The sequence below is a fragment of the Leucoraja erinacea genome, chromosome 4, assembly GCF_028641065.1.
Source record: "Leucoraja erinacea ecotype New England chromosome 4, Leri_hhj_1, whole genome shotgun sequence".
NCBI classification, from domain to species: domain Eukaryota; kingdom Metazoa; phylum Chordata; class Chondrichthyes; order Rajiformes; family Rajidae; genus Leucoraja; species Leucoraja erinaceus.
Window position 1 is genome coordinate 39,383,724 of NC_073380.1, and position 26,536 is coordinate 39,410,259.

At 43.7% G+C, this 26,536-nt stretch overlaps 1 protein-coding gene across 2 annotated transcripts in view; it reads left to right on the forward strand.

Annotated features, from left to right (window-relative positions):
- atp6v1h (ATPase H+ transporting V1 subunit H) overlaps positions 1–12,589 on the forward strand; it is an 84,917-nt gene extending 72,328 nt beyond the window's left edge. For both annotated transcript variants that reach the window (XM_055634065.1, XM_055634066.1), the window contains exons 13-14: positions 2,482–2,595; positions 12,127–12,589. In XM_055634065.1, coding sequence (XP_055490040.1) covers positions 2,482–2,595; positions 12,127–12,187 — 175 coding nt within the window. In that variant the 3' untranslated portion in view covers positions 12,188–12,589. The remainder of the gene's footprint in view (positions 1–2,481; positions 2,596–12,126) is intronic.
- The last annotated feature ends 13,947 nt before the right edge of the window (positions 12,590–26,536 follow it).

Consider the following 26,536-nt stretch of genomic DNA (forward strand, 5'->3'; position numbering starts at 1 on the left):
TTTGCACCAGCCCCAGCCCCCGCCGCCCCCCCCCCCCCCCCCCCCCCCCCCCCCCCCCCGCAGCCTGTGTCGAAGCGCGTGATCACGTGTGTGGGAATAGAGAAAGAGGATTGGCGGTGATAGGGAATGGGGAATAGATGGACTGCCCCTACCTCTCCCCCTCCCACTCTCCCTCCCCACTCTTTCCCCTCCTTCCACACTCTCCCCCCCCCTCTCCCCTCCCCCATCTCCCTCCTGCCCCCCTCCCCCAAACCTCTCTCCCCCTTTCTCCTCCCCTCCCCCACCCCCTCTCCTCCCCCCCTCTCCATCTCCCTCTCCTCACCCCCCTCCTCCTCCCACCCCCATCCCATTTCCCTCTCCCCCACCCCTCCCACACTCTTCCACTCCTCCACCCCCATCCCCCAACCCTCCCCATCTCTCTCCCCCCCTACCCCTCTCCCCCTCCACACTCTTCCCCCCCCCCCCCCCCCTCCTCCCATTCTTCCCCCCCCCCCCTCTCCACCCTCCCTCCCCATCCTCCCCTCCCCACCCTCTCTCCCCCTCCCCACCCACTTTTCCCCCTCCCCCCACCCTCTCTCACCCATCCCCCACCCCCTCTCTCCCCTTGCCATCTCTCCTCACCCTTCTTAGTGTGAGTGTGACGCCGCAGCTCTCCCCCCATCCCCCGCAAACGCGCGTTGGGGAAACAGACCCGACAGGTCTGCACTTGGTTTAGTAATTAATAATAACAAGAAAAAGTAATGTCAGGACAAAACTGAAAGCAGCATAAGTACCCAAGCAGAATAACATAGTGGATTTCAGGTGTTTATAAATGTGTATAAAATAAGAGAGAAAATAATGGGACAAAGTGGATAATGTGGATAAATGTGAGGTTATCCACTTTGGTGGCAAAAACAGGAAAGTAGACTAATACCTGAATGGTGGCCGATTAGGTAAAGGGGAGATGCAACGAGACCTGGGTGTCATGGTACACCAGTCATTGAAAGTACGTATGCAGGTGCAGCAGGCAGTGAAGAAAGCGAATGGTATGTTAGCATTCATAGCAAAATGGATTTGAGTATAGGAGCAGGGAGGTTCCACTGCAGTTGTACAGGGTCTTGGTGAGACCACACCTGGCGTACAGTTTTGGTTTCCTAATCTGAGGAAGGACATTCTTGCCATAGAGGGAGAACAGAGAAGGTCCACCAGACTGATTCCTGGGATGTCAGGACTTTCATATGAAGAAAGACTGGATAGACTCGGCTTGCACTCGCTAGAATTTAGAAGATTGAGGGGGGGATCTTATAGATCTTATAGAAACTTACAAAATTCTTAAGGGGTTGGACAGGCTAGATGCAGGAAGATTGTTCCCGATGTTGGGGACGTCCAGAACAAGGGGTCACAGTTTAAGGATAAAGGGGAAATCTTTTAGGACTGAGATGAGAAAAACATTTTTTACACGGAGAGTGGTGAATCTCTGGAATTCTCTGCCACAGAATGTAGTTGAGGCCAGTTCATTGGCTATATTTAAGAGGGAGTTAGATGTGGCCCTTGTGGCTAAAGGGTTTATGGAGAGAAAGCAGGTACAGGATACTGAGTTGGATGATCAGCCATGATCATATTGAATGGCGGTGCAGGCTTGAAGGGCCGAATGGCCTACTCCTGCACCTATTTTGTATGTTTCTGTGATAACTTGTCAAGATTTGATTTGTTTATCCATACCTTTACGGATAGTATTTTGTTTCCATTCACTTGTGCTCTCCAGTGTCATTTTACCTCAATTGTAGACCTCTGATTTGTGGGTCAGTAACTTGCAATTTCAAGCTTAATTCAGAATGAGATAATTATAGTTCATGGTGTTAGTGTTGGATTATTAGAAGTGTTGTCCTTTGAATGAGATATTAAACTAAAGCTCTTACTCCAAATAGTGTCACCTGGCACTTTCTTAAAGAACAACAGCTCTACAATTCCCCGGGTCAGGAGTCTTTGCTCACAGCCAACATGATCAAAGCAGATTAATTTAACATTTACATCGTTCATTGTGTAACATTTGGATGTTGTGTTTGTTTATAATCCAGTGATTATACTGCAAAATAACTTGTTGATTAGGTGTGCCTTGGCTTCCTGAGCATCATTATAGTACTGTTATTTCAATTTTTATTCTACTTGTCAATCTTGAGTATAATTGCAACAAGTAATTAAGTCAAGTTTTCAAAAATAAATAGCAAACCTTCTGTTTAAGAAGTAACTGCAGATGCTGGAAAATCGAAGGTAGACAAAAATGCTGGAGAAACTTAGCGGGTGAGGCAGCATTTATGGAGCGAAAGAAATAGGCAACGTTTTGGGTTGAAACCCTTCTTCAGTCTGAAGAAAGGTTTCGACCTGAAACGTTACCTATTTCCTTCGCTCCATAGATGCTGCCTCACCCGCTGAGTTTCTCCAGCATTTTTGTCTACCTGCAAACCCTCTGTATTCATTGTGAATGTGTATTTTCCCACCCAGTGTAATTGAACAGCTTGGAGGCAAACAACTTGTAATGAACCATATGCATCATGAAGATCAGCAAGTTCGGTACAATGCACTTTTGGCAGTACAGAAACTGATGGTCCACAACTGGTATGTATTTATCTCTGTGTTATTACATTTGGTACATGTTGTGTGCTCCATTTGAAAAACCTATGCTAAAAATACATAATTTGTAATAGATCTTGATAGTTTTGTGATGAGATTCCAATGATGATGGAAAAAATGCACTTTGCACATTTAATCTTCGGTATAACAGCATGCTTCTTTCTCTCTTATGATACATATCTCGGATTTTTGTTAAATGATTAAGAAGCTAGATGAAGGGTTTTTTTATAGGAAGTTTTACCAGTATTCCGTAAATTCTGAATATTTTTTATAAATGTGCAATGTGCCATTCTTAAACATCCAGCTAACATTTCTGAATTATTCAAAAACAATTTCATTATTCCTTTTTCCATCCAGTGTGTTTTAATATTCTCTGAATTTGATTACCAAATCTCTGTGCCTCCAAATATAGGTCCTTCCCAATTAAAGCAGGGTTCCATTTCTGAGAACTATTCATAACATGAAGTCAGAAAGGTGGCTGTTCAGCAATATATTTAATTACAAATATAGGCCAAACAAAGTGAATTTGTTGTTAAATCAGGCCAATTAACACAACTGTTTAAGAAGGAACTGCAGATGCTGGAAAATCGAAGGTAGATAAAAAAAATGCTGGAGAAACTCAGCAGTGGGGCAGCATCTATGGAGCGAAGGAAATAGGTAACGTTTCAGGTCAAACCCTTCTTCAGACCTTCAGAAGAAGGGTTTCGACCCGAAACGTTGCCTATTTCCTTCGCTCCATAGATGCAACACATGGTGCAACACAATTTTGGAATTAAACTGATTCACGGACAGGGTGGGTGTGGTGAGAAATGAAGCTGGTATATCAACACGTCATGGTCCCTTTTTTTTTTCTTGTATTACTATTATTTTTCATTTTTGTCTTCTTATTCTTTTTTAGGTTTTTACTTATTCACTCCTTGACTACACTATTTGATAGTTTAGGGGTTTACACATTCACTATTTCTTTCACTTTCTCTTTCTTGCTCTTTCTCTTTTTTTCTATTTCTTCTTTGTTAAATTAAAAATGGAAGATGTACAATAAATGTATTTTGTCATATGCCACGGTTTATATTACTGTACACTGCTTCTAATAAAAATGTTAATAAAATAAAAAAAATGTTGAAAGGAGAGGGTAGGAGAAAGATCTGTTGAATGCGTACATTGTTGAGATGGGAGGTGGAGACCAGAGAAGCTCTTTTCTGATTCTATTCATTAGAAGAGATGAGGGCAGTGGTGCAGGAAATCATATTTATAACACAGAAATAATTTAATTTATGTACTAATATGTGGTAGAGAACTGGCTGGCAAACAGGAAGCAAAGAGTAGGAGTAAACGGGTCCTTTTCACAATGGCAGGCAGTGACTAGTGGGGTACCGCAAGGCTCAGTACTGGGACCCCAGCTATTTACAATATATATTAATGATCTGGATGAGGGAATTGAAGGCAATATCTCCAAGTTTGCGGATGACACTAAGCTGGGGGGCAGTGTTAGGTGTGAGGAGGATGCTAGGAGACTGCAAGGTGACTTGGATAGGCTGGGTGAGTGGGCAAATGTTTGGCAGATGCAGTTTAATGTGGATAAATGTGAGGTTATCCATTTTGGTGGCAAAAACGGGAAAGCAGATTATTATCTAAACGGTGGCCGATTGGGAAACGGGGAGATGCAGCGAGACCTGGGTGTCATGGTACACCAGTCATTGAAGGTAGGCATGCAGGTGCAGCAGGCAGTAAAGAAAGCGAATGGCATGTTGGCCTTCATAGCAAGAGGATTTGAGTATAGGAGCAGGGAGGTTCTACTGCAGTTGTATAGGGTCTTGGTGAGACCACACCTGGAGTATTGCGTGCAGTTTTGGTCTCCAAATCTGAGGAAGGACATTATTGCCATAGAGGGAGTGCAGAGAAGGTTCACCAGACTGATTCCTGGGATGTCAGGACTGTCTTATGAAGAAAGACTGGATAGACTTGGTTTATACTCTCTAGAGTTTAGGAGATTGAGAGGGGATCTTATAGAAACTTACAAAATTCTTAAGGGGTTGGACAGGCTAGATGCAGGAAGATTGTTTCCGATGTTGGGGAAGTCCAGGACAAGGGGTCACAGCTTAAGGATAAGGGGGAAATCCTTTAAAACCGAGATGAGGAGAACTTTTTTCACACAGAGAGTGGTGAATCTCTGGAACTCTCTGCCACAGAGGGTAGTTGAGGCCAGTTCATTGGCTATATTTAAGAGGGAGTTAGATGTGGCCCTTGTGGCCAAGGGGATCAGAGGGTATGGAGAAAAGGCAGGTACGGGATACTGAGTTGGATGATCAGCCATGATCATATTAAATGGCGGTGCAGGCTCGAAGGGCCGAATGGCCTACTCCTGCACCTAATTTCTATGTTTCTATGTTTCTATAAAATTACGTTCATGATTTTAAATTGAGTTTAACAATTAAAATTAATTATTTAAGACTGCCATCAATCAACATCTTTTACTATTTTTTCTGATTCAGATTTGTATTGAAACAAGAAAAGTTTACTTTGCAGATAATAATGGCACATTGGAAATAATTCAATCTTTTTATGTACAATGTTGTCTTCAGAGCTGGTCAAAACCCAAGTAATATTACTAATGATTTCCTGACAATTTAAAAAAAAAAAAAAATCTCTTTAGGTGTTTGCATTCAGAAAATTTGTGCTTTAAGTCTCTGTTATTCCAATATTGATTCTCTGCTGGAATATCCCCATTTTGGCATATTCATCGTAATCCATATCAATCTTAAAAGTAGTTATTTTATTGGAGACTATCATAATTTGAGGCCTAGATTGAAAATGCTTAGATGCCTTTGGAAAATTACTTCAGTCTTGACTGCTTAATTTTTACATTTTAATTTCTGATGTGAGATTTTCCTCTTGAATGAGTTATATTTCCAACAATATATGATTCGGATTAGTTTGTCATATGCACCAGAATGCAATCAAATTATTGTTCACATGAAATTCAGAGTAGAAGTATACGTACTGTAATAATACAGAACAATAAATACAACAAATGCAGAATGGTGCAAGAATGTAATGCAATCCAAATAGTACAAGAAAATACTCAAGAACCAGAATGGAATAACCAAATAAGCTAGAGTTAAGAGTAGGGGGTCGATAATCACAACAGCATTTCAATCAATGTGGACATGGTTTTCTCCCTTGCTTCTCTAAGTCACCAACCAACTCTTTTTTGCCTTAAGGGCTAGGTTATTGTACTGACACCATGACACGAAGTTCTCTATCACTTGCCTGTACTTCATTTCATCATTGTTGATCTGGCAAATATTGTTGTTATAGATTTGAGTTTCGCCAAATGTTGTGAATTAAGAATTTAACAGAATTAACCACCAGATTTTAGGCAAGCAATAATTAACGTGCAAACAGGCCACCACTTTGTTGAGTAATCCCCCCATGATTTGCAGATCACTACATCGCATCACATTCTTAACCATCTGTGCTTTTCATGAAGTTATTGTATTTGCACATTAATTATCCATTGCATCTGTCACAGAAATTTGCATCTTGAAATTAACAATGCCATTAATCTTAACAACATGTCTGGCTGTCGTCAGACTAAACAATTATAACTGTGGAGTATTTTCCAAGTCAAGTCAAGTCAACTTTATTTGTCACATGTACTTACAAGATGTACAGTGAAATGAAAGTGGCAATACCTGCGGGATTGTGCAAAACAACAGAACAGAACAGAACCAGTATTTACATTTTTTTTTTAAACACAACAGTAAATTAGTCCCTGGTGAGATTAGAGTTTACAGTCCTGATGGCCTGTGGGAAGAAATTCTGTCTCATCCTCTCTGTTTTTGCAGCGTGACAGCGGAGGCGTTTGCCTGACCATAGCAGCTGGAACAGTGTGTAGCTGGGGTGGTAGGGGTCCTTCATTATCTTGCTGGCTCTGGATCTGCACCTCCTGGTGTATAGGTCGTGCAGGGGGGTGAATGTAGTTCCCATGGTGCGTTCGGCCGAATAATAAAACATTATTGATTAAGCATGTGAATTAAATGAAATACCATAGCAAACGGAGGCTACAGATTTTTGGTTATTGAGTAGAACTACTACTCGTGGAAAAAAGGTGTTTTCATGTCTGGCTGTGGCAGCTTTGACAGTCCGGAGCCGCCTTCCAGAGGGAAGTGATTCAAAGAGTTTGTGGCCAGGTTGAGGGGTCAGAGATGATCTTACCCGCTCGCTTCCTGGCCCTTGCAGTGTACAGTTCGTCAATGGAGGGAAGGTTGCAGCCAATAACGTTCTCAGCTGATCGGACGATTCGCTGTAGCCTCTGGGTATCGTGCTTCGTGGCTGAGCCAAACCAGACCATGATGGAGAAGGTGAGGACAGACTCTACGATGGTCGCATAGAATTGGACCATTATTGCCTGGTAGACTGTCCTTCCTCAGCTGCCGCAAGAAGTACATCCTCTGTTGGGCCTTTTCGACTGTGGAGTCGATGGTAGCCCCCCACTTATGGTCCTTTGAGATGATGGTTCCCAGGAACTTAAAAGACTCCACAGATGTGACTGTGGTGTTGTTGATGGTGAGTGCGGTGAGGGGAGGTGGAGCTCTCCTAAAGTCTACAATCAATTCCACTGTCTTAAGAGCACTGAGCTCCAGGTTTTTGCGATGGCACCAGGACACCAGCTGTGTAACTTCCTGTCTGTAGGCAGATTCCTCCCAATCCTGGAACAGTCCAATCAGGGTTGTGTCGTCCGCAAACTTGAGAAGCTTGACAGAGGAGTCAGTGGAGGTGCAGTCATTGGTATAGAGAGAGTAGAGGAGAGGGGAGAGCATGTAGCCTTGCGGTGCTCCTATGCGGAGGGTTTGTGGGTCCGAGATGTGCTTTCCCAGCCTCGCATGCTGCTTCCTGTCTGTCAGAAAGCTGGTGATCCACCAACAGAGGGGTTCAGGCACAGTCAACTCGGAAAGTTTGGAGTGTAGTAGCTCTGACACAATGGTGTTGAACGCAGAGCTAAAATCAACAAACAAAATCCTCGCATTGGTCCCCTGGTGGTCTAGGTGCTGGAGGATGAACTGCAGGCCCAGGTTGACTGCGTCATCCGCAGATCTATTGGCCCGATATGCAAACTGCAGAGGGTCCAGCAGGGGGTTTGTGATAATTTTCAGCTTGGCCAGCACAAGCCTTTCAAGGGTCTTCATGACTACAGAGGTCAGTGCGACAAGCCTGCAGTCATTAAGACCAGTAATCTTTGCATGTAGTCATTAAGACCAGTAATCTTTGCCAGGTCAGCCACCTCCTCCAGGTCGGCCTTCTCATCATTATCGGAGATCAGGCCCACCACCACAGTGTCATCAAACTTAATGATGGATTTGGAGCTGAACCTGGCCACACAGCCATGTGTGTACAGGGAGTAGTAGGGGGCTGAGGACGCAACCCTGGGGGGTCCCGTGTTCAGGGTGAGGGGGTTGGAGGTATGTCTCCCCATCTTGACCACCTGGGGCCTGGCAGTGAGAAAGTCCAGGACCCAGGCACACAGGGGAGTGTTCAGTCCCAGTTCCAGCAGCTTCTCAGCCAGTCTGGTGGGGACTATGGTGTTGAAAGCTGAACTGAAATCAATGAACAGCATCCTCACACAGCCCCCCTTCTGGCTGTAAAGGTGAGAGAGAGTGGTGTGCAGAACCTGGGAGGCCGCATCATCTGTGGATCTGTTTGGATGGTATGCAAACTGAAGCGGGTCCATGGTGCGAGGGAGGAAGGCGCAGATGTAGTTCTTGATCAGCTTCTGAAGCATTTCATGACTACCGAGGTGTGGATCACTGGTCGGTAGTCATTCAAGCAGGCTGGAGAGGCATTCTTAGGCACTGGTACAATGCTGGATCTCTTGAAGATGGACTAATTATTTTATTAGAAAATTGGTTTAATTTTTCATTCCGAATTCCTCTGCCCTTCACCTGTTTAATTTGGCATTAGGTTCACCCATTCATTTTGTTGTCATTCTAATTCCATTTATTTCTCAAACTTTAATCTCTATTTGTGGCAGATTCTTGATGTTCTGCCATTAGTAACAGTTATGAGCAAGATTTGTCCAAAACCGTAACATGCAAACTGTTTGACGACAGTCCTGCAAAAACGGATTAAAATTAATTATTTAAATACTATTTTAAGTGTAGGTCAAGCTTTGGGTCGCAACCCTTCTGCAGGCCAGAGATACTGACTAACACGCTGAGTTACTCCAGCATTTTGTGTCTATTTAGATATAATGATGGCGGATGTGCGGGAGTGGGCGCCGTCTGTGTATGGCAGCCTGCCCGCAGTCCGTCTCTACACCTTTTTTTATTTTAAGTCCTGTTAAAAAATGTTAGTGGAGGTCTTCTATGTGGGGGGTGGGGGTGGGGAAGGGGGAAACTTTATTTCTTAGTCACCTACCTGGTCGGAGAGGCAGCATCCCTCCAAACTGCTTCTTCGCCCCGTCCTCGCGGCCTACCATCGAGAATGGAGCGGTGTTTCCTGTCAGGACCAGCCGGGACTACAGCTTCGGTGGCGGTGGCGGTGGCGCAGCGCTGGGATGCCAACACGGAGCGGGCGATGCCTTGCCGGGTCACCGTGCGGTAGGCTCCGGAGCGTTGTGGCCGTCGATCCCAACATCGCAGAGCTGGGGCTGCGGGCGTCCGGCCGCGGGCGGCGCTGGATTTGGAGCGCCGCAGAGCCAGGGATCGAGTTCACCGGGGTCGGAGCTCCAGCCGGTGCAGCCTGAGGACTACGAGTGCCCCGGTCTCCAGGGAGGAGGCAGCCGCTCCAGACTTTTCCAAGCCGCTGAGGAATGTTTCACCCGACACCGAAGTTCCATCTTCACGGCAAGAGGGCCCTGAAAATCATCGGACTGGCTGCACGGCCACAAACGGGCCCCGACCTCGGGTGTTTCACAGAGGAAGAGGACTTAACTTTCTGGTGCCTTTCCCCACAGTGTAAAGTTTTGATTCTGCTGTGGGGGGACGTTTGTGTTGAACTCTATAATGTGTTGTGTCCATTTAATTCTTTTTTTTTTAACCTTTTGCTATGGTTTGTAATGGAACTTATTATTTAATTTATGTAAAGCACTTTGGTGTCAATGCGAGTTGACTTAAAACGTGCTATATAAATAAAACTTACTTACTTACTATAAGCAGAGGTTGAGCAAACTTGGAATGTTTTCTTTTGAGCTGCTGAGGTTAAGGCAGAAGTACATGAAACTATAGATGCAAAGAAAGGGCAGAAGGATCAGTCTTTTCCCAAGTGGAATTTCTCAAATACTAGAGGGCAAAGTTTTAGGACGAGAGGGGAAGCTGTCAGGAGAAGTGGCAAATGCAGATATAATAGCAACAATTAAGAAACATTTAGACATAAGCAGGTCAGAAATTGTGCGATTTGGACCATGTGCAGAGTTCAAATTGACAGAAATAGTTGGCAGAAATAGAAGTGCTTTGAGAGGTTGATCATGGCGCAAATAAACTCCTACCTCGACAAAAACCTGGACCCACTGCAGTTCACTTACTGCCACAACAGATCAACAGTGGATGTGATCCCGCTGGCCCTCCACTCCGCTCTAGACCGCTTGGACAACAAAAACTCATATGTCAGGCCGTTATTCATTGATTACAGCTCGCCATTTAATACAATCATCCCCTCCAAGCTGGTTACCAAACTCGCAGAACTGGGTCTCTGCGCATTCCTTTGCAATTGGATCGACTTCCTCATTCACAGACCACAGTCTGTTCGTATTGGTGGAAATGTGTCAGACTCGATAACAATCAGCATGGGGGCACCTCAAGGCTGTGTGCTCAGCCCTCTGCTGTACTCACTCTATACTCATGGCTGCGTAGACGGTCATAGTGCGAACTCCATCATCAAGTTCGCTGACAACACCATTGTTTTGGGACGTATCACTGATGGGGACGAGTCAGAGTATAGAAGAAAGATTGAGCGACTGTCCATATGGTGCCAGCACAATAACCTGGCCCTCAACACCAGCAAAACCAAGGAACTGATTGTGGACTTTGGAAGGAGTAGGATGGGGACCCATAGTCCCGTTTATATCAACGGGTTGATGGTTGAAAGGGTCAAGAGCTTCAAATTCCTGGGCGTGCACATCTCTGAAGATCTTTCCTGGTCCGAGAACACTGATGCAATTATTAAGAAAGCCTTTACTTCCTGAGAAGATTACGGAGAGTCGGTTTGTCAGGGAAGACTCTCTCTAACTTCTACAGGTACACAGTAGAGAGCATGCTGACCAGTTGCATCGTGGCTTGGTTCGGCAACTTGAGTGCCCTGGAGAGGAAAAGACTACAAAAGGTAATAAACACTGCCCAGCCATCATCGGCTCTGACCTCCCTTCCATCGAGGGGATCTATCGCAGACGCTGCCTCAAAAAGGCTGGCAGTAACATCAAGGACCCACACCATCCTGGCCACACACTTATCTCCCTGCTACCTTCAGGTAGAAGGTACAGGAGCCTGAAGCAACGACCAGGTTCAGGAATAGCTACTTCCCCATAGCCATCAGGCTATTAAACTTGGCTTGGACATAACTCTGAACATGAATAGCCCATTATCTGTTTTTTGCACTTTATCAGTTTATTTATTCATGTGTGTATATATTTATATAATGGTATATGGACACACTGATCTGTTTTGTAGTCATGCCTACTATGTTCTGTTGTGCTGAAGCAAAGCAAGAATTTCATTGTCCTATCAGGGACACATGACAATAAACTCTTGAATCTTGAATCACAAACATCATGGGCTGAAGGATTTGTTCCTGTGCTACACTGTTCTATGTTATGTGAATTTTTGAATTATGTTTTATTGTAGAATATTAAATCAGTTAGCATTTTGGGTATAACATTTAATTCTTGCCTTAAAATATAATTTATGAAATGTAATTAGGGCTACCTACTTAATCCTGATCTACACAGCTTCTAAAGCAATAATGATATGATTGTGCAGAGATCATTGAAGTTACACTTATACTTTTGCAAAACTTTTAACTTTATAGTTTCTGTGTTTAAATTGTCTATAGATTTTTCCATGATCAATTAAAATGGATATAGTCACTGGAGGGTATATATTCACTTCCTCTGCTGCACAGTTGTTAATAACAATTATATTGTTGTCCCTAAATCAATTCTCACACCTTTTTATTACAGCTATTATATACTCTAAAAATCGGGTTTTAATTTTAGTTCCAGATTTGCAGAACTTGTGGGAAAATGAAAATCATTACTTTTTTTCCTGACTTGCCACATTGTGTTGAATTGTTTTTGTAATCTTTGAGAGGTAACAATAAGACTTATGGAGTGTGACAGTCCATTATGTTGTAATGCCACAAATCTGTGTTGACGCAGGTGAATTTCTCAAACTTACATTTTTGTATTATTCATTACTTTTAGCTTGTACTTTGAAGGAAATGAGTATGCAATAGAAGGGCTTGCATTTTAACAAACACCGTTTGTTCTTTTAAAACATAGTAATCTTGTTCCATTATTTTCAGGGAGTATCTTGGAAAACAACTTCAGTCAGAACAACCCCCAACTGTCACCACAAGAAGCTGAATGTTAGCATGGCTTTGCAGTGTGCTGAAAGTGTGCTTTCTTTGGTAGTTTAGGCTATAAGAAATTGTTTCTCTGGATATGTTGGACTAAGCATATAATATATTAATGGATAATGCTGTTTTCATACATCAACATGCTACATTTATTAGAAGTGTAATTTATTTAGAAAAAAGTATGTAGATGCTGATCAAATAAAACATATTACTGTATTTGGCAGGAATGTAAGTGATTTGAGGAACCCGAAGATTTGTTGCTTGAGTTAGTTCATTGTTATGATTTTGCAACGTTTCAGTAAAAAGTAACTACACCATATAAGTAGATTATCTGCCGTGTATCAAAGGTCAGTGCTGTCTGTATCTTTATGATTATCATAAATTCCAATATAATAAATTATTCATCGTTTTCCTCTGTGGACTTGAAATCATTAGCTTGACAACATAATCTTGTGGTTCTATGAGTAAATCTTTAAAACCCTATAAACCATTTCAAGCTGGTTAATCACATGCGCAATTAAAAAAAAAAAACTGGATAACTACTATCGAAAGCATCAAGTACTCTTTTGTTTTATAACCAACCAGGAAGATGAATTATCTCCCCCACCACCCCCCCCCCCTTTCTCTCCTCCCTCTCCACCCCACTCTCTCTCCACATAAGGGCCCCCATTAGAAAGTTGTTGTAAAGACACAGTGCTAGAGTAACTCGGCGCTTCAGGCAGCATCTCTGGAGAACATGGATGGGCGGCGTTTCGCATCTGGGCCGTTCTTCAGAGTGGCTACATCCATGGCAAAGATGATACAACGGGGACCTAGAAATTGAAAGTTATTGAAGAGTTGAACGGTGTGTGAGATGTCTCGGATGTATGTGGGAAGGGACTGAACACGGTGAAGCTGATGAAATCAAGGTAGATTAGATAAGTGAGGTAGGAGCAGGCGGAAACGTTGGGTCTACTGGGACAGTTTAGTTTAGTTTCGAGATACAACGTGAAAGGGTATGGTGTAGTCTTCACTTGCAAGGAAAGCAGAGCAGTACAGTTTTGTAGTTGCATCTACACTTCACACAGACTCCTGTGCCCTTTGGCCCACCAGTTCCGTGCTGACCAGTGATCCCTGCATCCTCCACCCACTAGGGACAATTTTTACATTTACCAAGCAAATTAATCTACATACCTGTACGTCTTTGGAGTGTGGGAGGAAACCGATCTGGAAAAAAAGGGGGGGTGCGACCGCACTCATCTTCCCCCTCCCCTACGAACGGCCTTGCTGTTCTTAGTTGTTTTTAGTCTGAAGTGGTACAGTATGCACAAAGCCTTTAGCGTCTGATATTATCTTCAATATTCTGCCTATTAGCCAGGAACCTCGGTGCAGTTGAATCAACCACCATTGGATTGGTCTTCAACAGAAGAAGATGGTTTGGTGTTAGTGCTTCCAAGTCCCTTGGATCCTGGTAATGGGTCGATTATTTAAAATCGTTTCAACTTCACAAAATAAAGTTTGCAATTCTTCATTGTCCAGAACTTGTTGTTTAAGAACAGAGCGCAGCACATTACGAAACGTGGATTAATTGTTGATCCTGCTGGGAGATTAAAATTCCATCTTATCTCTTGCTGAAGCATAGCATTTTAGATCTTATCCTGATTTAAGCCTCTAAATGCTTCTTTCAACTCTCCGCTCCGAAAAAATTTGTGCCATTATCTGATCTTAATGATGAAACTTATCGTCGACAGATGAATCTATGTAATGCCTGAATGCAGTAGTGTGAAGTGTAGATGCAACTTCAAGATGTACTCCTCTGTTTTCCATGCAAGTGAAGGTTACACCATACCTTTTTACAAGACTTTGTCCTCTCTTGACCAAAGTAATCTATTCCTACATCTGTAAATGGAGGCATATCAGGTAGAATCCTCTCCAGAGGTAACTCTGCCATTTTCTGTTCTCCAACTTTACCACGCTGTCATCTACACAATCTGTTATGACCCTTCTTGCAGCAGAGTTAGCCTTGATAATCCAATGTATTTTTTGAAGTTGCGACAGAATAAAATGTCTTCCTCCATGTGCACTCTGTTCATGGATATGTCGTTACAGTGGTGTAGAAATGTAAAAGTCCTTCTAAAGAATAATAGGATGCTTAGCCATTTCAGGCATCGCCGCCAGTCTATTCAGAAGTCCTTCCTCCAGTATCGGATCTAGCTTGTACAAATGACTACTTCTTTTAACACCATGTACATCAGCTACCTGTTCCGAAGACATGGATTTCAAACAATCATCCACACAGAAGTTGTCCTTTACTGTATTTGTCATTTCTACTGGAAAGTGATCTTCATTGTCCTTGGTGGTCTTCCTTAATGCAAAGTTTGCACAACTTGGTGATGACACAGCTCCAAAGAGATGTACCTTCATCCGGTATTCAACAAGATCTTGTTGTGCATCACAATCAGGCCACCATAGGAATCGTAAATAGTCAACATGTTTTTCTGATACTTTGATGATGAAGCATTGCTTTCATATCAGCCATCAAAGCAATCGGTTCTTATCTGAATCTGATGAGAACTCCAATGAGTGAGTTGGTAAGGTCTGGATCCTGTAGCAGTTGGCAGTTGTGATGTTCCCTTGAAGACTGCTCCACAGTCAAAGACCACCCTCAAGGTTCCTTTCCTTGAGTGATATACTGCATGGTGTGGGATATACCAAAGCTCTCCATCACTTTGATTCAGCTGGTCCACTGGTACCATTTCAGCTTAATCATTGTTAATAATTTATTTTAGAAAAGATGTATTATCCTCATGAAATTTCGTATTTTGCGAAACCTGTGTTTCAGGTTTTGATGCACTGATCGGCAATGCAACGGTTATTCGGCAGACTAACACTTTCTTGTTTGAAAAGTAAGTCTAGACAATAGTGTTCGTCTATCATCTTTAATGAGTGCTTCATAATATCCAAGAACTTTACTTCTTCTCTGGACATTTCTTCTGAGTCCTTGCTGGTTCGTTCATTGAAATCGTGATTGTATTACTTGATTAGTAGCTCCTCTAAATTTACAGTAGATATTCGATTGACAGCAGCAGCAGGTTAGTTATTCTTATCCATGCTTTTGTTGTTCCTTCTCTAGGAACCATAGGTAACCCATCCGAGTACGGTCCTCACAGCCAATGGTCTGTCCCGTTGACTGTTAACAAACTCTCTGGGTTCCAATACCTTCAAAGCATTTGTTCCGATGAGTATGTCGATGCCAGAATCTATTTTAGGAATAACCATATAACCATATAACAATTACAGCACGGAAACAGGCCATCTTCGCCCTACAAGTCCGTGCCGAACAAATTTTTTTTCCCCCTTAGTCCCACCTGCCTGCACTCATACCGTAACCCTCCATTCCCTTCTCATCCTTATGCCTATCCAATTTATTTTTAAATGATACCAATGAGCCTGCCTCCACCACTTCCACTGGAAGCTCATTCCACACCGCTACCACTCTCTGAGATAAGAAGTTCCCCCTCATATTACCCCTAAACTTCTGTCCCTTAATTCTGAAGTCATGTCCTCTTGTTTGAATCTAACCTATTCTCAAAGGGAAAAGCTTGTCCACATCAACTCTGTCTATCCCTCTCATCATTTTAAAGACCTCTATCAGGTCCCCCCTTAACCTTCTGCGCTCCAGAGAATAAAGACCTAACTTATTCAACCTATCTCTGTAACTTAGTTGTTGAAACCCAGGCAACATTCTAGTAAATCTCCTCTGTACTCTCTCTATTTTGTTGACATCCTTCCTATAATTGGGCGACCAAAATTGTACACCATACTCCAGATTTGGTCTCAATATCAAGAATCTTGATATTCTTCAAGTAAAGCCATTGTCTCAGGTCTTCCTGCTCGGATATGTTTAGATGAGAAACAGGCATTGTCTTATGTGTAAACACATCAGATAGTTGTATAAAATAGTCTTTATCCAGAATAGATATTTCCAAACCTGTGATATGATCACTATCACAGCATTCCTCTTCATTTATGGTACTCAAGAGAATCTTAGTCTTTTGTCCTGCAAAATCCAGCCTTCCCATCAAGCTTTCTGTGCAAAAGGTAGCCATGATCCAAAAATGCATATGTTTGTAACACTGCATATCTCCTTATCTGTACTGTAAAATGGAGAAAATACAGGTTTCTACACGGGCCCCAATATGCGCACTTATCTGAGACGAGGTAACAGCATCACTCGCAGTTGGCCTCCTTCTGTTCTGTATGCTCTGGCCTTGTCTCTGTATTCTTCTGTTCAATGTGAAGTTATTCTGGATGATCTTGTTTGCACAAGTCATACAACTCTTGCAATATTTGACCATGTGTCCTTTCTTCGAACATCCAAAGCAGATTCCCTTCTCCTTTAAGAAGTCCATCTTTTCTTTATATCCATTCGGCTTGATCTTTCGACACCACCTTATTGTGCGCCCAACTTTATAACAGAACAAACAATAACTTTGAATGATTTTGGCAGATGCATTTCTTTTCATTCCACCTGTTGATGTAATTCCTTTCACTGCTGTTTCTACAGGCATTACAGCAGTAACAAAACTGCTTTATTTTGGTCCTAGTCTTCCTCTTGTTTTAGCAAAAGTAGAACCTTTGACAATTGCAATTAGTTTAGGATCCTGAATGCTTCCATGAAGTGGATCTGACATTATGCATACTTCCCTCTCCATGAAATTCACCAGTTCAGGAAACTTGGCTCCACCACTATGGCTTTCACTTATCTGACCTCTATCCCTCCAATTTAATCTAAACATGACGGGGTAGTTTTAGAATGATATAGTCATCATATTAGTAACAACATTCAATTCTTCCATATGGTTGAGATTTTCCATCGAGTTACAACTACCATCAAGAAACATTGAAAACTCATGCAATGCCTTCTCATCTTCTGCCTTGATAACTGACCAAGCAAAGGCCTTCTTCATGTATGCATTTGCAATCTTCTGTTCATTACCAGAAGGTTCTTTAAGCAAATATCTTGCCCTTTGATAGCCTGCGACTGATGACAAATGTCTACAACTGTGAACAAGCTGCTTTGAATATCCGCTTTGTATTACTCCAGAAAGTGTAAGCGATCTCATAATAATAATAGTAATACACTTAAAAATTATCATTGTAAATACATACAATGAAATTTAAGGCGCACTGCCCGAGCAGAGCTCCAACGTATCAGATAAATAAATAACGATAATGAAAAACGGCAAGAAAAACGTTGTCAAGTCAGAATGTGCAATATTCCACAATATAGTGTTATAGCTATGGGGGGTGTGTATTCAGTGCAGAGTTCAGAGTGGTGACGGCCTTGGGGTAGGAACTGTTTGTTAATCTTGTGTGTGATTTGATGGGCCTGTGGGCAGAAGGGCAAACAAGTGATGTGCGGGGTGAGATGAGTCCTTTAGTATGCGTGATGCCTTTCACAGGCAACGAGAGCTATAGATCTCTTCCAGGGCAGGCGGATGTGTATTGGTGATCTTCTGGGTGTGTTGATGACTCTCTGCAGAGCCTTCTTGTCAGCCGCAGAACTGTTGCCATACCACACCAGGATGTCAAGTGTCAGGACACTATGTAGCACCGGTAGAATGACACCAGCAGCTGTTGTGGCAAGTTGACTTTCCTGAGTGATCTTTGGAAGTAAATCCGTTGTTGTGCCTTCTTTACCAAAAAGTTTGTGTTAGTTGACCACCTGAGATCTGCTGAGATGTGGGTGCCCAGGAAATTGAAACTGGAGACTCTGTCCACTCTTTCAGATCTCTCTCATCAATAATTTTACATTCCACTCCTTCATCAAATGCTACAATGAAAGCTTCATACTGCAAAGGATCACCGTCAAAAACAGGAATTTCCCTAGGAGGTAAGGTAGAAGAGAGATTTTGTTGAGTTAGAAGCTTAGTAATTTCATTTTGATACTTCCTCATGTCACAGAATTCACGTTGAACAACATTTAAAATACATTTGGACATTTGAAAGGTTTAGAGGGTTACGGATCAAATGTGAGCAGAAGCAACTAACGGTGATGGGGCATCTTGGTTGGCATTGACAAGTTGGGCCGAAGGGCCTATTTCTGTGCTATATGACTCTATGATGTTGAAGATTTTTGCTGCAACTAGTGGAGTACAATCTGATTCAAAATCGAAATGAAACTCTATACTTGGTCATGTTTGTTGCTCATTAGAACCAGAGAATGGCTGCACAGACTCCTGACTTGTTTGTCATTTGATGAGACATCATTTGTGACAACAAGCAGCAATAACAGATCCAATTTCCATTTTCTGTATTCATTTTGTTAGGAAGAATTAAAACTCAAACATATTTGTGGACTTAAAAAATTCTCTCTTTAGAAACTCTGTTAAAATGACATTTATAATAATAGTGTATCTATTCTGCACTGACTATAACACTACAAACATTTAACTGTATTTAGAGGCATCTTTTCATGAGAAGTTCTAGTAGCATACACTCTTTGGTGTCATGTGGAGTAGTTTAATACCCTAAATAAAAATTTGCTAATTGATGTTGCACACCCAAGATTCTTGTATTATTTTCTATTTCAACATGCCTTTGACAATCCTGATGCCAGATGATTAGATGGTGTGAAGGTAATTCTCACATAACATTGTTAAAATTCAATGAGTGAAATAAGCCCATCAGAGATATTTCCCCTGATAAAATTATATCATGCAATTAATTGTTCTTAACTCATATAAAGTACATTTTAATTTATTTTATTTTATTTATTTTATTAGTTTATTTGTTCCGAACAAGTAAAGACATAAATAGGAATAAATAACAACAACAAAATCGAAGTAGTCAAACAATTGGACATTCCAGGCAATATTTGCAAAGCAATGAAAAGCATAAAGCAAAATTTAAATGTCCAACACTTTTTCTTTACAAGCTCGAAAAGGAGTGAGAAGAAGAATAACTTATTTAATCTCACCCCTTCTCCCTAAACCCTTCTTCCATATTTAATAATTAATTAATTAATAATAATAATGCCCTAGACAAATTTTAGAGATGCATACAGACATATATATACATACAACTGATATACACATACAAGTAATATGTATGAAGTAACCAAAAAACATAAATAAAAAATATAAATAAATAATAAATAAAATGATAAATAAACATTAACCCCTGTTTGTCAACCATCCCTGTACCTTGTGAAAAAAAATTTTTTGTATGTCATTTTGAACTGGTTCATATTTGGACATTGCTTTAACTCCACATTCAAACTGTTCCACCGTGGCACAAATTTCCACAGGTTTATTTTCCAAACGCTTTCTCTGTGCGTTTGTTAAGAGATTTTCTGCCCATGTACATTTAGGTTGAACAAAGCTTTTTTACATTTGGCATTCCATTGAAATAGCTATTTGTCTCAAATGCAAGATCTGGCTGAGTAATTTCAATTGAATCCTTTCAGCAGACAATCATAATGATGAGTCAATCTGTGAAGAAATTCATACATGGAATGTAATGAAAAGTTGTTCAACACTGCATGTCATGGTTGATTGACTCACCATTCTTTTGATTTTGTGTTATGAACATTTAAGTTTCAGTTATCTCAAAAAGGTGTAGGATTGAAATGTTCCCATATCTTCTTCAGCACATTTTCCAAGGTTGTACATTTCTGGGCCAATTTCAGTTGACAGGATTTCAGTTTAGAGGCCCTTTGTCAATTTTTTTTTTGTTATTCCATCAATCCATCCGGCCAATGAAAAGGCAGGATAACCCACAATCATGGCAGCAAAATTCCAGTAGACAGGGAACAGAGATTTAAACTAATTGGCTTGAGGAGTACACCGCAAAGTCATGATCTGGAATGCATTGGCTTTGGGCACAGTGGGTAGAGATTAATTTATGGCTTTAATGTAATAGACTTCTTGGGCTGTAATGCAAGATCAGGGACTGACTGGATTTCCGTAGAAAAGACCCAGCACAGATCAATCAAGTCAAATTGCCTCTTTCAATAATTCTACAAATCTACAAGTCGGACATTCACAAGCATGACACTAATTAAGGCAGAGAAACTAACCATTAAGGGCATTTTTGTTCACTAAATCTAGAACCTAGGTGGGTTAATCTATGATGAGCATTTGTCAGCACTGGGCCTGTAGTTGCTGTAGTTTAGAAAAAATGGGGGGGGGGGGACCTCATTGAAACATACAGAATAGTGAAAGGCTTGGATAGAGTGGACGTGGAGAGGATGTTTCCTCTAGTGGGAGTGTCTAGGACTAGAGGTCATAGCCTCAGAATTAAAGGATGTTCTTTTAGGAAGGAGATGAGGAGAAATGTCTTTGTCAGAGGGTGGTGAATCTGTGGAGAAGGCTGTGGAGGCCTAATGGATATTTTTAAGGCAGAGATAGATAGATTTTTGATTAGTACAAGTGTCAGAGGTTATGGGAAGAACACAGGAGAATGGGGTTAAGAGGGAGAGATAGATTAGCCATGATTGAATGACAGAGTAAACTTGATGTGTCAAATGGCCTAATTCTACTCCTATCACTTATGACCTAACCTTTGCTCTCTCTGCTTGTTGATGGAATTGTACCAGAGGTTGCCAACCAAGGTTTTCTAATATTAAGAAACAAAGTAGCCATCTAGTTTTCTTCAGTTCTAATTTTCTAAACCCTCCTTTGTAATTTCTACTTTACATACTGGCATGCATTGCACCTAATGATAGTTTCTGAGCGTTATGCTGTTTATAGTGCCTTTGCCACCAACTTGAATCCCTCATGCAATGTTCCTCAGAGAATGACCTTTACTGTCATAATACCTGTAGCATATTTAATCTTGATATTATTGCAATCATAGCAGTTTGAAATATCTTTCTGTGCTGCAACAATGTTTTAGCGAGAAATGTTCCAAAGTCCATCAGCAACTGTGTGGGAAGCCACAGCAAGAAATGTTACCTGACAATTTAAGCTATTTTATTTAATAAAGTCTATTTATTGTATTTGTTTTAGCTACTATATCTAATTATCTCCACTCATGGTATTAGAAGTGCTTGTGCAGGCAGTTATGAAATGTGTATACTGTGGCATAATCAGTACATTGAACACTGGGCATCATTGTTCCCCAATAAGAAACCACGACCTAGTGGTGGGGTGGGGAAGTCAGAACCCTCGTCATTGGTCGGCATGGTCACGTGACCGCGGGGGTTCATTCGCGGGCTTTAGCCAGTTATTCAGTGCTCTTCCCAGTTTTTTCTGTGAATAAAATTACTTTACTCAACCTGCCTGGTCTCGCTTCAGTGGCGACCCCGATGATCCGAAGGTTTTTCAGATTTCAGCATTGTAAAATGACTTACTGCACACACAAGTCTTTTACTGTAACTGTTTATTAAACTAAGTCTTTTGCACTATGCTGTAGCTGTCCGTGGTCATCACTGGAGCTAGAGAGCGAGCTAGAGGTGGGGACACTACAATTATACTGGAGACAATGGGGAGTGGTTAGTAATGGGGAGGTCACTATGGTTAAAGGAACATGCACTGATCTACAAGCATGAACGCCGCTGAAAACCTCGACGCCAACCCCACCCAGCAGAATGTGGTTGCCTTCAAACTGCCTGATTTTCTGGGCGGTTCAACCTCAGGTGCGGTTCGCACACATCGAGGCCCAGTTCGAGCTCCGCCAGATTGTCGCGGATTCTACCCGCTATGTCCACGTGGTGGGTGCGCTCAAGCAGGAGACTGCTACCTTACCTGCAGAATCCACCCGCCTTTCATAAGTATGAGAGTCTCAAGGCGCGGCTGCTACCCACCTTCTGGCTCAGCCGTCGCGATAGCGTGGCTTGCCTCTTGCACATGGACAGCCTCGGCGATCATAAGTCGTCAGTGTTGATCAGTGAGATGCTGGCGCTCATGGATGGCCTCCAGCCTTGCCTTTTTTTTCAAGCAGGCTTTCCTGAAACAGATGCCCAATGACATCCGCCTGCTCCTCGCCGGGTCTGGCCGCTGCTCCCGTGCAGCTCGCTGAACGGGAGAACAAGCTGTGGCTTGCCAAGCAGCAGGACGATAGTTCCATCAGCTGAGTGTCCGCACCTTCGCTGGACCATTCCGCCCTCGGCTGACAGCACTGCGCCGCAGCCGAACGCCGTTGATCGCAGTAAACGCCAGTGGTGTTATTGCCACCAACGCTGGGGTGCAGCGGCCCGCCAATGCCGCACCCCCCTGCTCGTATCGAGGAAATGCCTCAGTGGATCGCTAATAGAGGTTATCGAGGTTGGCCAGAAACATCGCCTCTACGTCCAGTACTGCCATTCTGGACTCCCATTTCTTGTGGACACTGGGGCTGAGCTCAGCATCTTACATCCGTCCGGGGTCGATACTCGTGCTGGTAAGTGTGGCCCTGCCCTGACCGCCGTCAATGGCAGCCGCATTCACACGTACGGTACTTGCACAGCCACAGCTTGTTCTCCCGTTCAAGTTTCCCTCGTTTTGGACTCTCACCATTACTCATGGCCATTGACGATCGCGGATGTTTCCCAGCCGCTGCTGGGCGTCGATTTTTTAAGGGATTTTTCCCTCCTGGTTGACGTCCGTGCGCCGGCCCTTGTGTCACTCCGGTTGACGCCCGGTTTCCTCCGGCCCGCGTCTTGGCTCGGTGTCGGATGCGGGTGGGGCATACGCTCCGCTCCTGGCCGAGTTCCCGGAGATCCTGACCCCTCAGTTTCACTCGGCCGCCCCCTAAGCAAGGGATTGTCCATCACATCCTTACCGCCGACCCTCCGCTTCACGCACGGGTGTGCCGGCTCCCGCCCAACAAGCGGTGTTTTGGCTAAGGAGGAGTTTCAGAGGATGGAGGACATGGGGACTGTGCAGCGCTCTGACACCATGGGCTTCTCCACTCCATATGGTTCCCAAGTCGTTCAGCGGGTGGAGGCCTTGTGGGGACTATCGTCGCCTTAACACCATCACGACTGCTGACCGCTACCCTGTCCCGCACATCCTGAACTTCACGGCCCATTTGGACGGGGCTACCATTTTGTCCAAGGTGGATCTGGTGCGCGGATACCACCAGATTCCTCTTCCACCCCGATGACGGCCGCTTTTGACGGTGCCAAGGAGGCGCTGGCCAACGCCACCATGCACCTGCTGCCCCAACCGCCCTCACTGTCGACACTTAGGATACTGCTGTCAGGGGGTCCTCGAGCATTTTATCGATGGTTGCTGGCAGCCGCTTTCCTTTTTCATCCGGCAACTGCGGCCCCCTGAGCGGAACCACAGTGTGTTCGACAGTGAGCTCCTGGCTCTTTATTTTATTTTATTATTTTTTTAATTTTATTTTTATTAGAAGTACGGTAAATTACAATACTACACAACACATATATCTTAATACATTTTTTGTACCGCTTCATTTTTTTTTTGAGCTTTAAGAAAAAGATAGAAGTAAGGAAAGTAAAGAAAGTGCGCAAGAGTCGTGAAGTGCAAGTGTTGGGAAAAGAAAGCCCCTTAGAAAAGAAGTTAGAGAAGGAAGTAAAGTGAGAAAGTAGACCCTAGAAAAGAAAGAAAAAGAAAATAGGAACAATCGCTCTATTATAACATTAAACTCCGCAGAAAGGGGACTACCAACCAAGTCTGTTTTTGTTGTTTTACCTCCCGTTACCAGGTCCTGATACCATTTATTTGTTTATTTATTTATTTAATTTACTATTGCACCTCATACTTGTAATAGGTCCAGAAACATAGACCACGTCTTTTGGAATTGGTCTGCTTTACCTGCTAAGAGGAATCTCATCTGGCTCTTTATTTGACAGTCGGCATTTCTGGTATTTCCGGGAGGGCAACCCCCTAACATTTGCTTTCACGAAGGTGTCCGACCACTGGTCTGCTCGCCAATAGCGGCACCTGGCGTTTGTCTCAGAGTACACCACTGATGCCCAGCACGTGGCGGGCAAACTTAACCAGGTTGCTGACGCCTTACCTCGTCCTGCGGTCCATGACGTGCTGCCTGTGGCCCCAGGCATTGATTATTCTGGGCTGGCTGCTGCACAACGAGATGGGGATGTGATGATGGCCTTTTGTACTGCTGTGTCGGAGTTGGTATTGGCCGTTGTCCCGCTCGGACCCGCGGGTGCAACGGTCCTGTGTGATGTCTCCACCGGGCAGCTGCGGCCCATCGTCCATGTGGCATGTGTTCGACTCCATTCATGGGCTGGCCCACCCTTCCATCCGGGCGACTACTGCGTTGGTGGTGGCCAAGTTCATCTGGCATGGCCTCCGCAAGCAGGTTGGGGCCTGGGTCAGGGCCTGCGTTCCCTGCTATACTGCCAAGATCCAGCGGCACGCTCCAGGATTTTGTTGTCCCTCAATACCGGTTCGAGCACATTCATGTCGACCTGGTGGGTCCTCTGCCGATGTTCCGAGGTGCCATTCACCTGCTCATGATTGTGGACCGTTTCACGAGGTGGCCCGAGGCCATTCCGCTGCCTGACACCTCCACCGCGACTTGTGTTCGGGCCCTCGCGGCCCACTTTATGGCGTGTTTTGGTGTTCCCGATGACATCTCTACAGACCGTGGTGTTCAGTTCACCTCTCCCCTTGGTCAGCCAATGCTCAGCTGTATGGCGCTCAGCCACATCATACGACTGCTTACCATCCTCAGGCCAATGGTTTAGTTGAGCGATTTCACCACCATTTGAAGTCTGTGTTGGAAGCGTGGCTCATGGGCCCGGATTGGCTGGAAATCCGCACAGCACCTAAGGCGGATTTGGACACGTCTTCTGTGGAACTGGTGTACGACGCCCCACTGAGGGTGCCTGGTCAATCCACTTCATCTGTGCTGGCGCAAACTTTGGGAGAAAGTGGGTGGACTGGCTCTTGTTCTGACCTCTCGCCATGGTGTTGCACCTTCTTACATTTTGCCTGCGCTCAAGGACTGCCTTTTTGTTTTCATCCGCAGGGACTCGCACTGGACTCCGCTGCAGCCGCCTTATGAGGGTCCTTTCCGGGTGTTGTAGCCCGGCGTCGCGACTTTTGTTTTGGATGTTGAAGGTCGTGAGTTGATCCTTTCAGTGGCCCGCCTCTGGCCCGCCCATAGCCTGCCCATCTGGATGTCTAAAGCCCGGTGATGGTGGCCCAACCCCAGCTTAGAGGTCGTCTGTTGGCTGTCCTGCTTTCGCCGGTTGCATCTGTTGTGCCTGTTCCGCATGTTCTGACTGTTCCGCCTGTTGTACCTGTTACATTTGTTGTGCCTGTTGCACCTGTTATGCCAGTTCCACCTGTCTCCACTCAGTCTGGCCGCCTGATTCGGATTCCTGCTCGTTAACTTTCCACTGGTTGGGGGGGGGGGGGGGGGGGGGGGGGGGGACGCATCACCTAGTGGTGAGGTCGGGAAGTCAGAACCCTCGTCATTGGTCGGCATGGTCACGTGACCGAGGGGGTTTGTACGCAGGCTTTTAGCCAGTGATTCAGCGCTCCTCCCAGCGATAGGAGCTGTGTTTGTTCGCTCAGCCAGGCATGCGGAGTTTTAGTTCCAATTTTTCTGTGAATAAAAATTACTTTACTCAACCTGCCAGGTCTCGCTTCACCACATGGATACAGTCATAGAATTGTACAGTAAAGAAAGGGGCCCTTCAACCCATCAAATCCATCTTGTAGGAGGGAATTTTGTACTTTTTCCGTACCCTATATCAGATAGGCACAGACACAAAATAAAACAGCTCGTAGATCGTGAGTCTATTGAAAATTCAGTTTATTAAAGGCCTTAGCGATGTACATCGGCAAACAGTGTGAGCAAGCCTAAACTGCTTCATACGCTATAGTAACCGTAACATTTTTATATCCTAATGACACAATGGATATTTATGGTTGAAATAAAGCAGTAATCAATGTCTCTGTGTCCTTCCATCTTTGTCTTTCCCCAGAGTTAACTTTAACCTTACGTTTCTTGTTGTTTAGAAAATCTCTCTCCCATGTATTCTACTCGCTAAATAGGGTCCCCTCGTTAAAAAAGGTCATTCGTTAACCTTTGGGAATCTTGCTTGCTAAACACAGTGAAAAGAACAGCTGTAATTGCAAGATCGCAACAGAGAAGAACCGAGACAGAACTACAAAGGATTATTCTTCACTCCCCCCCAATTAAATAAGAAAGCCTGGGTTACACAGAAAAGCTGGAGAAACTCAGCGGGTGCAGCAGCATCTATGGAGCGAAGGAAATAGGCAACGTTTCGGGCCGAAACCCTTCTTCAGACTGATCGGGGGTGGGGGTGGGTCGGGACAAGAAAGGGAAAAGGAGGAGTAGCCAGAAGGCTGGAGGGTGGGAGGAGATAGTAGGGGAGCTGAGGAAGGGGAGGAGACAGCAAGGACTAACAGAATTGGGAGAATTC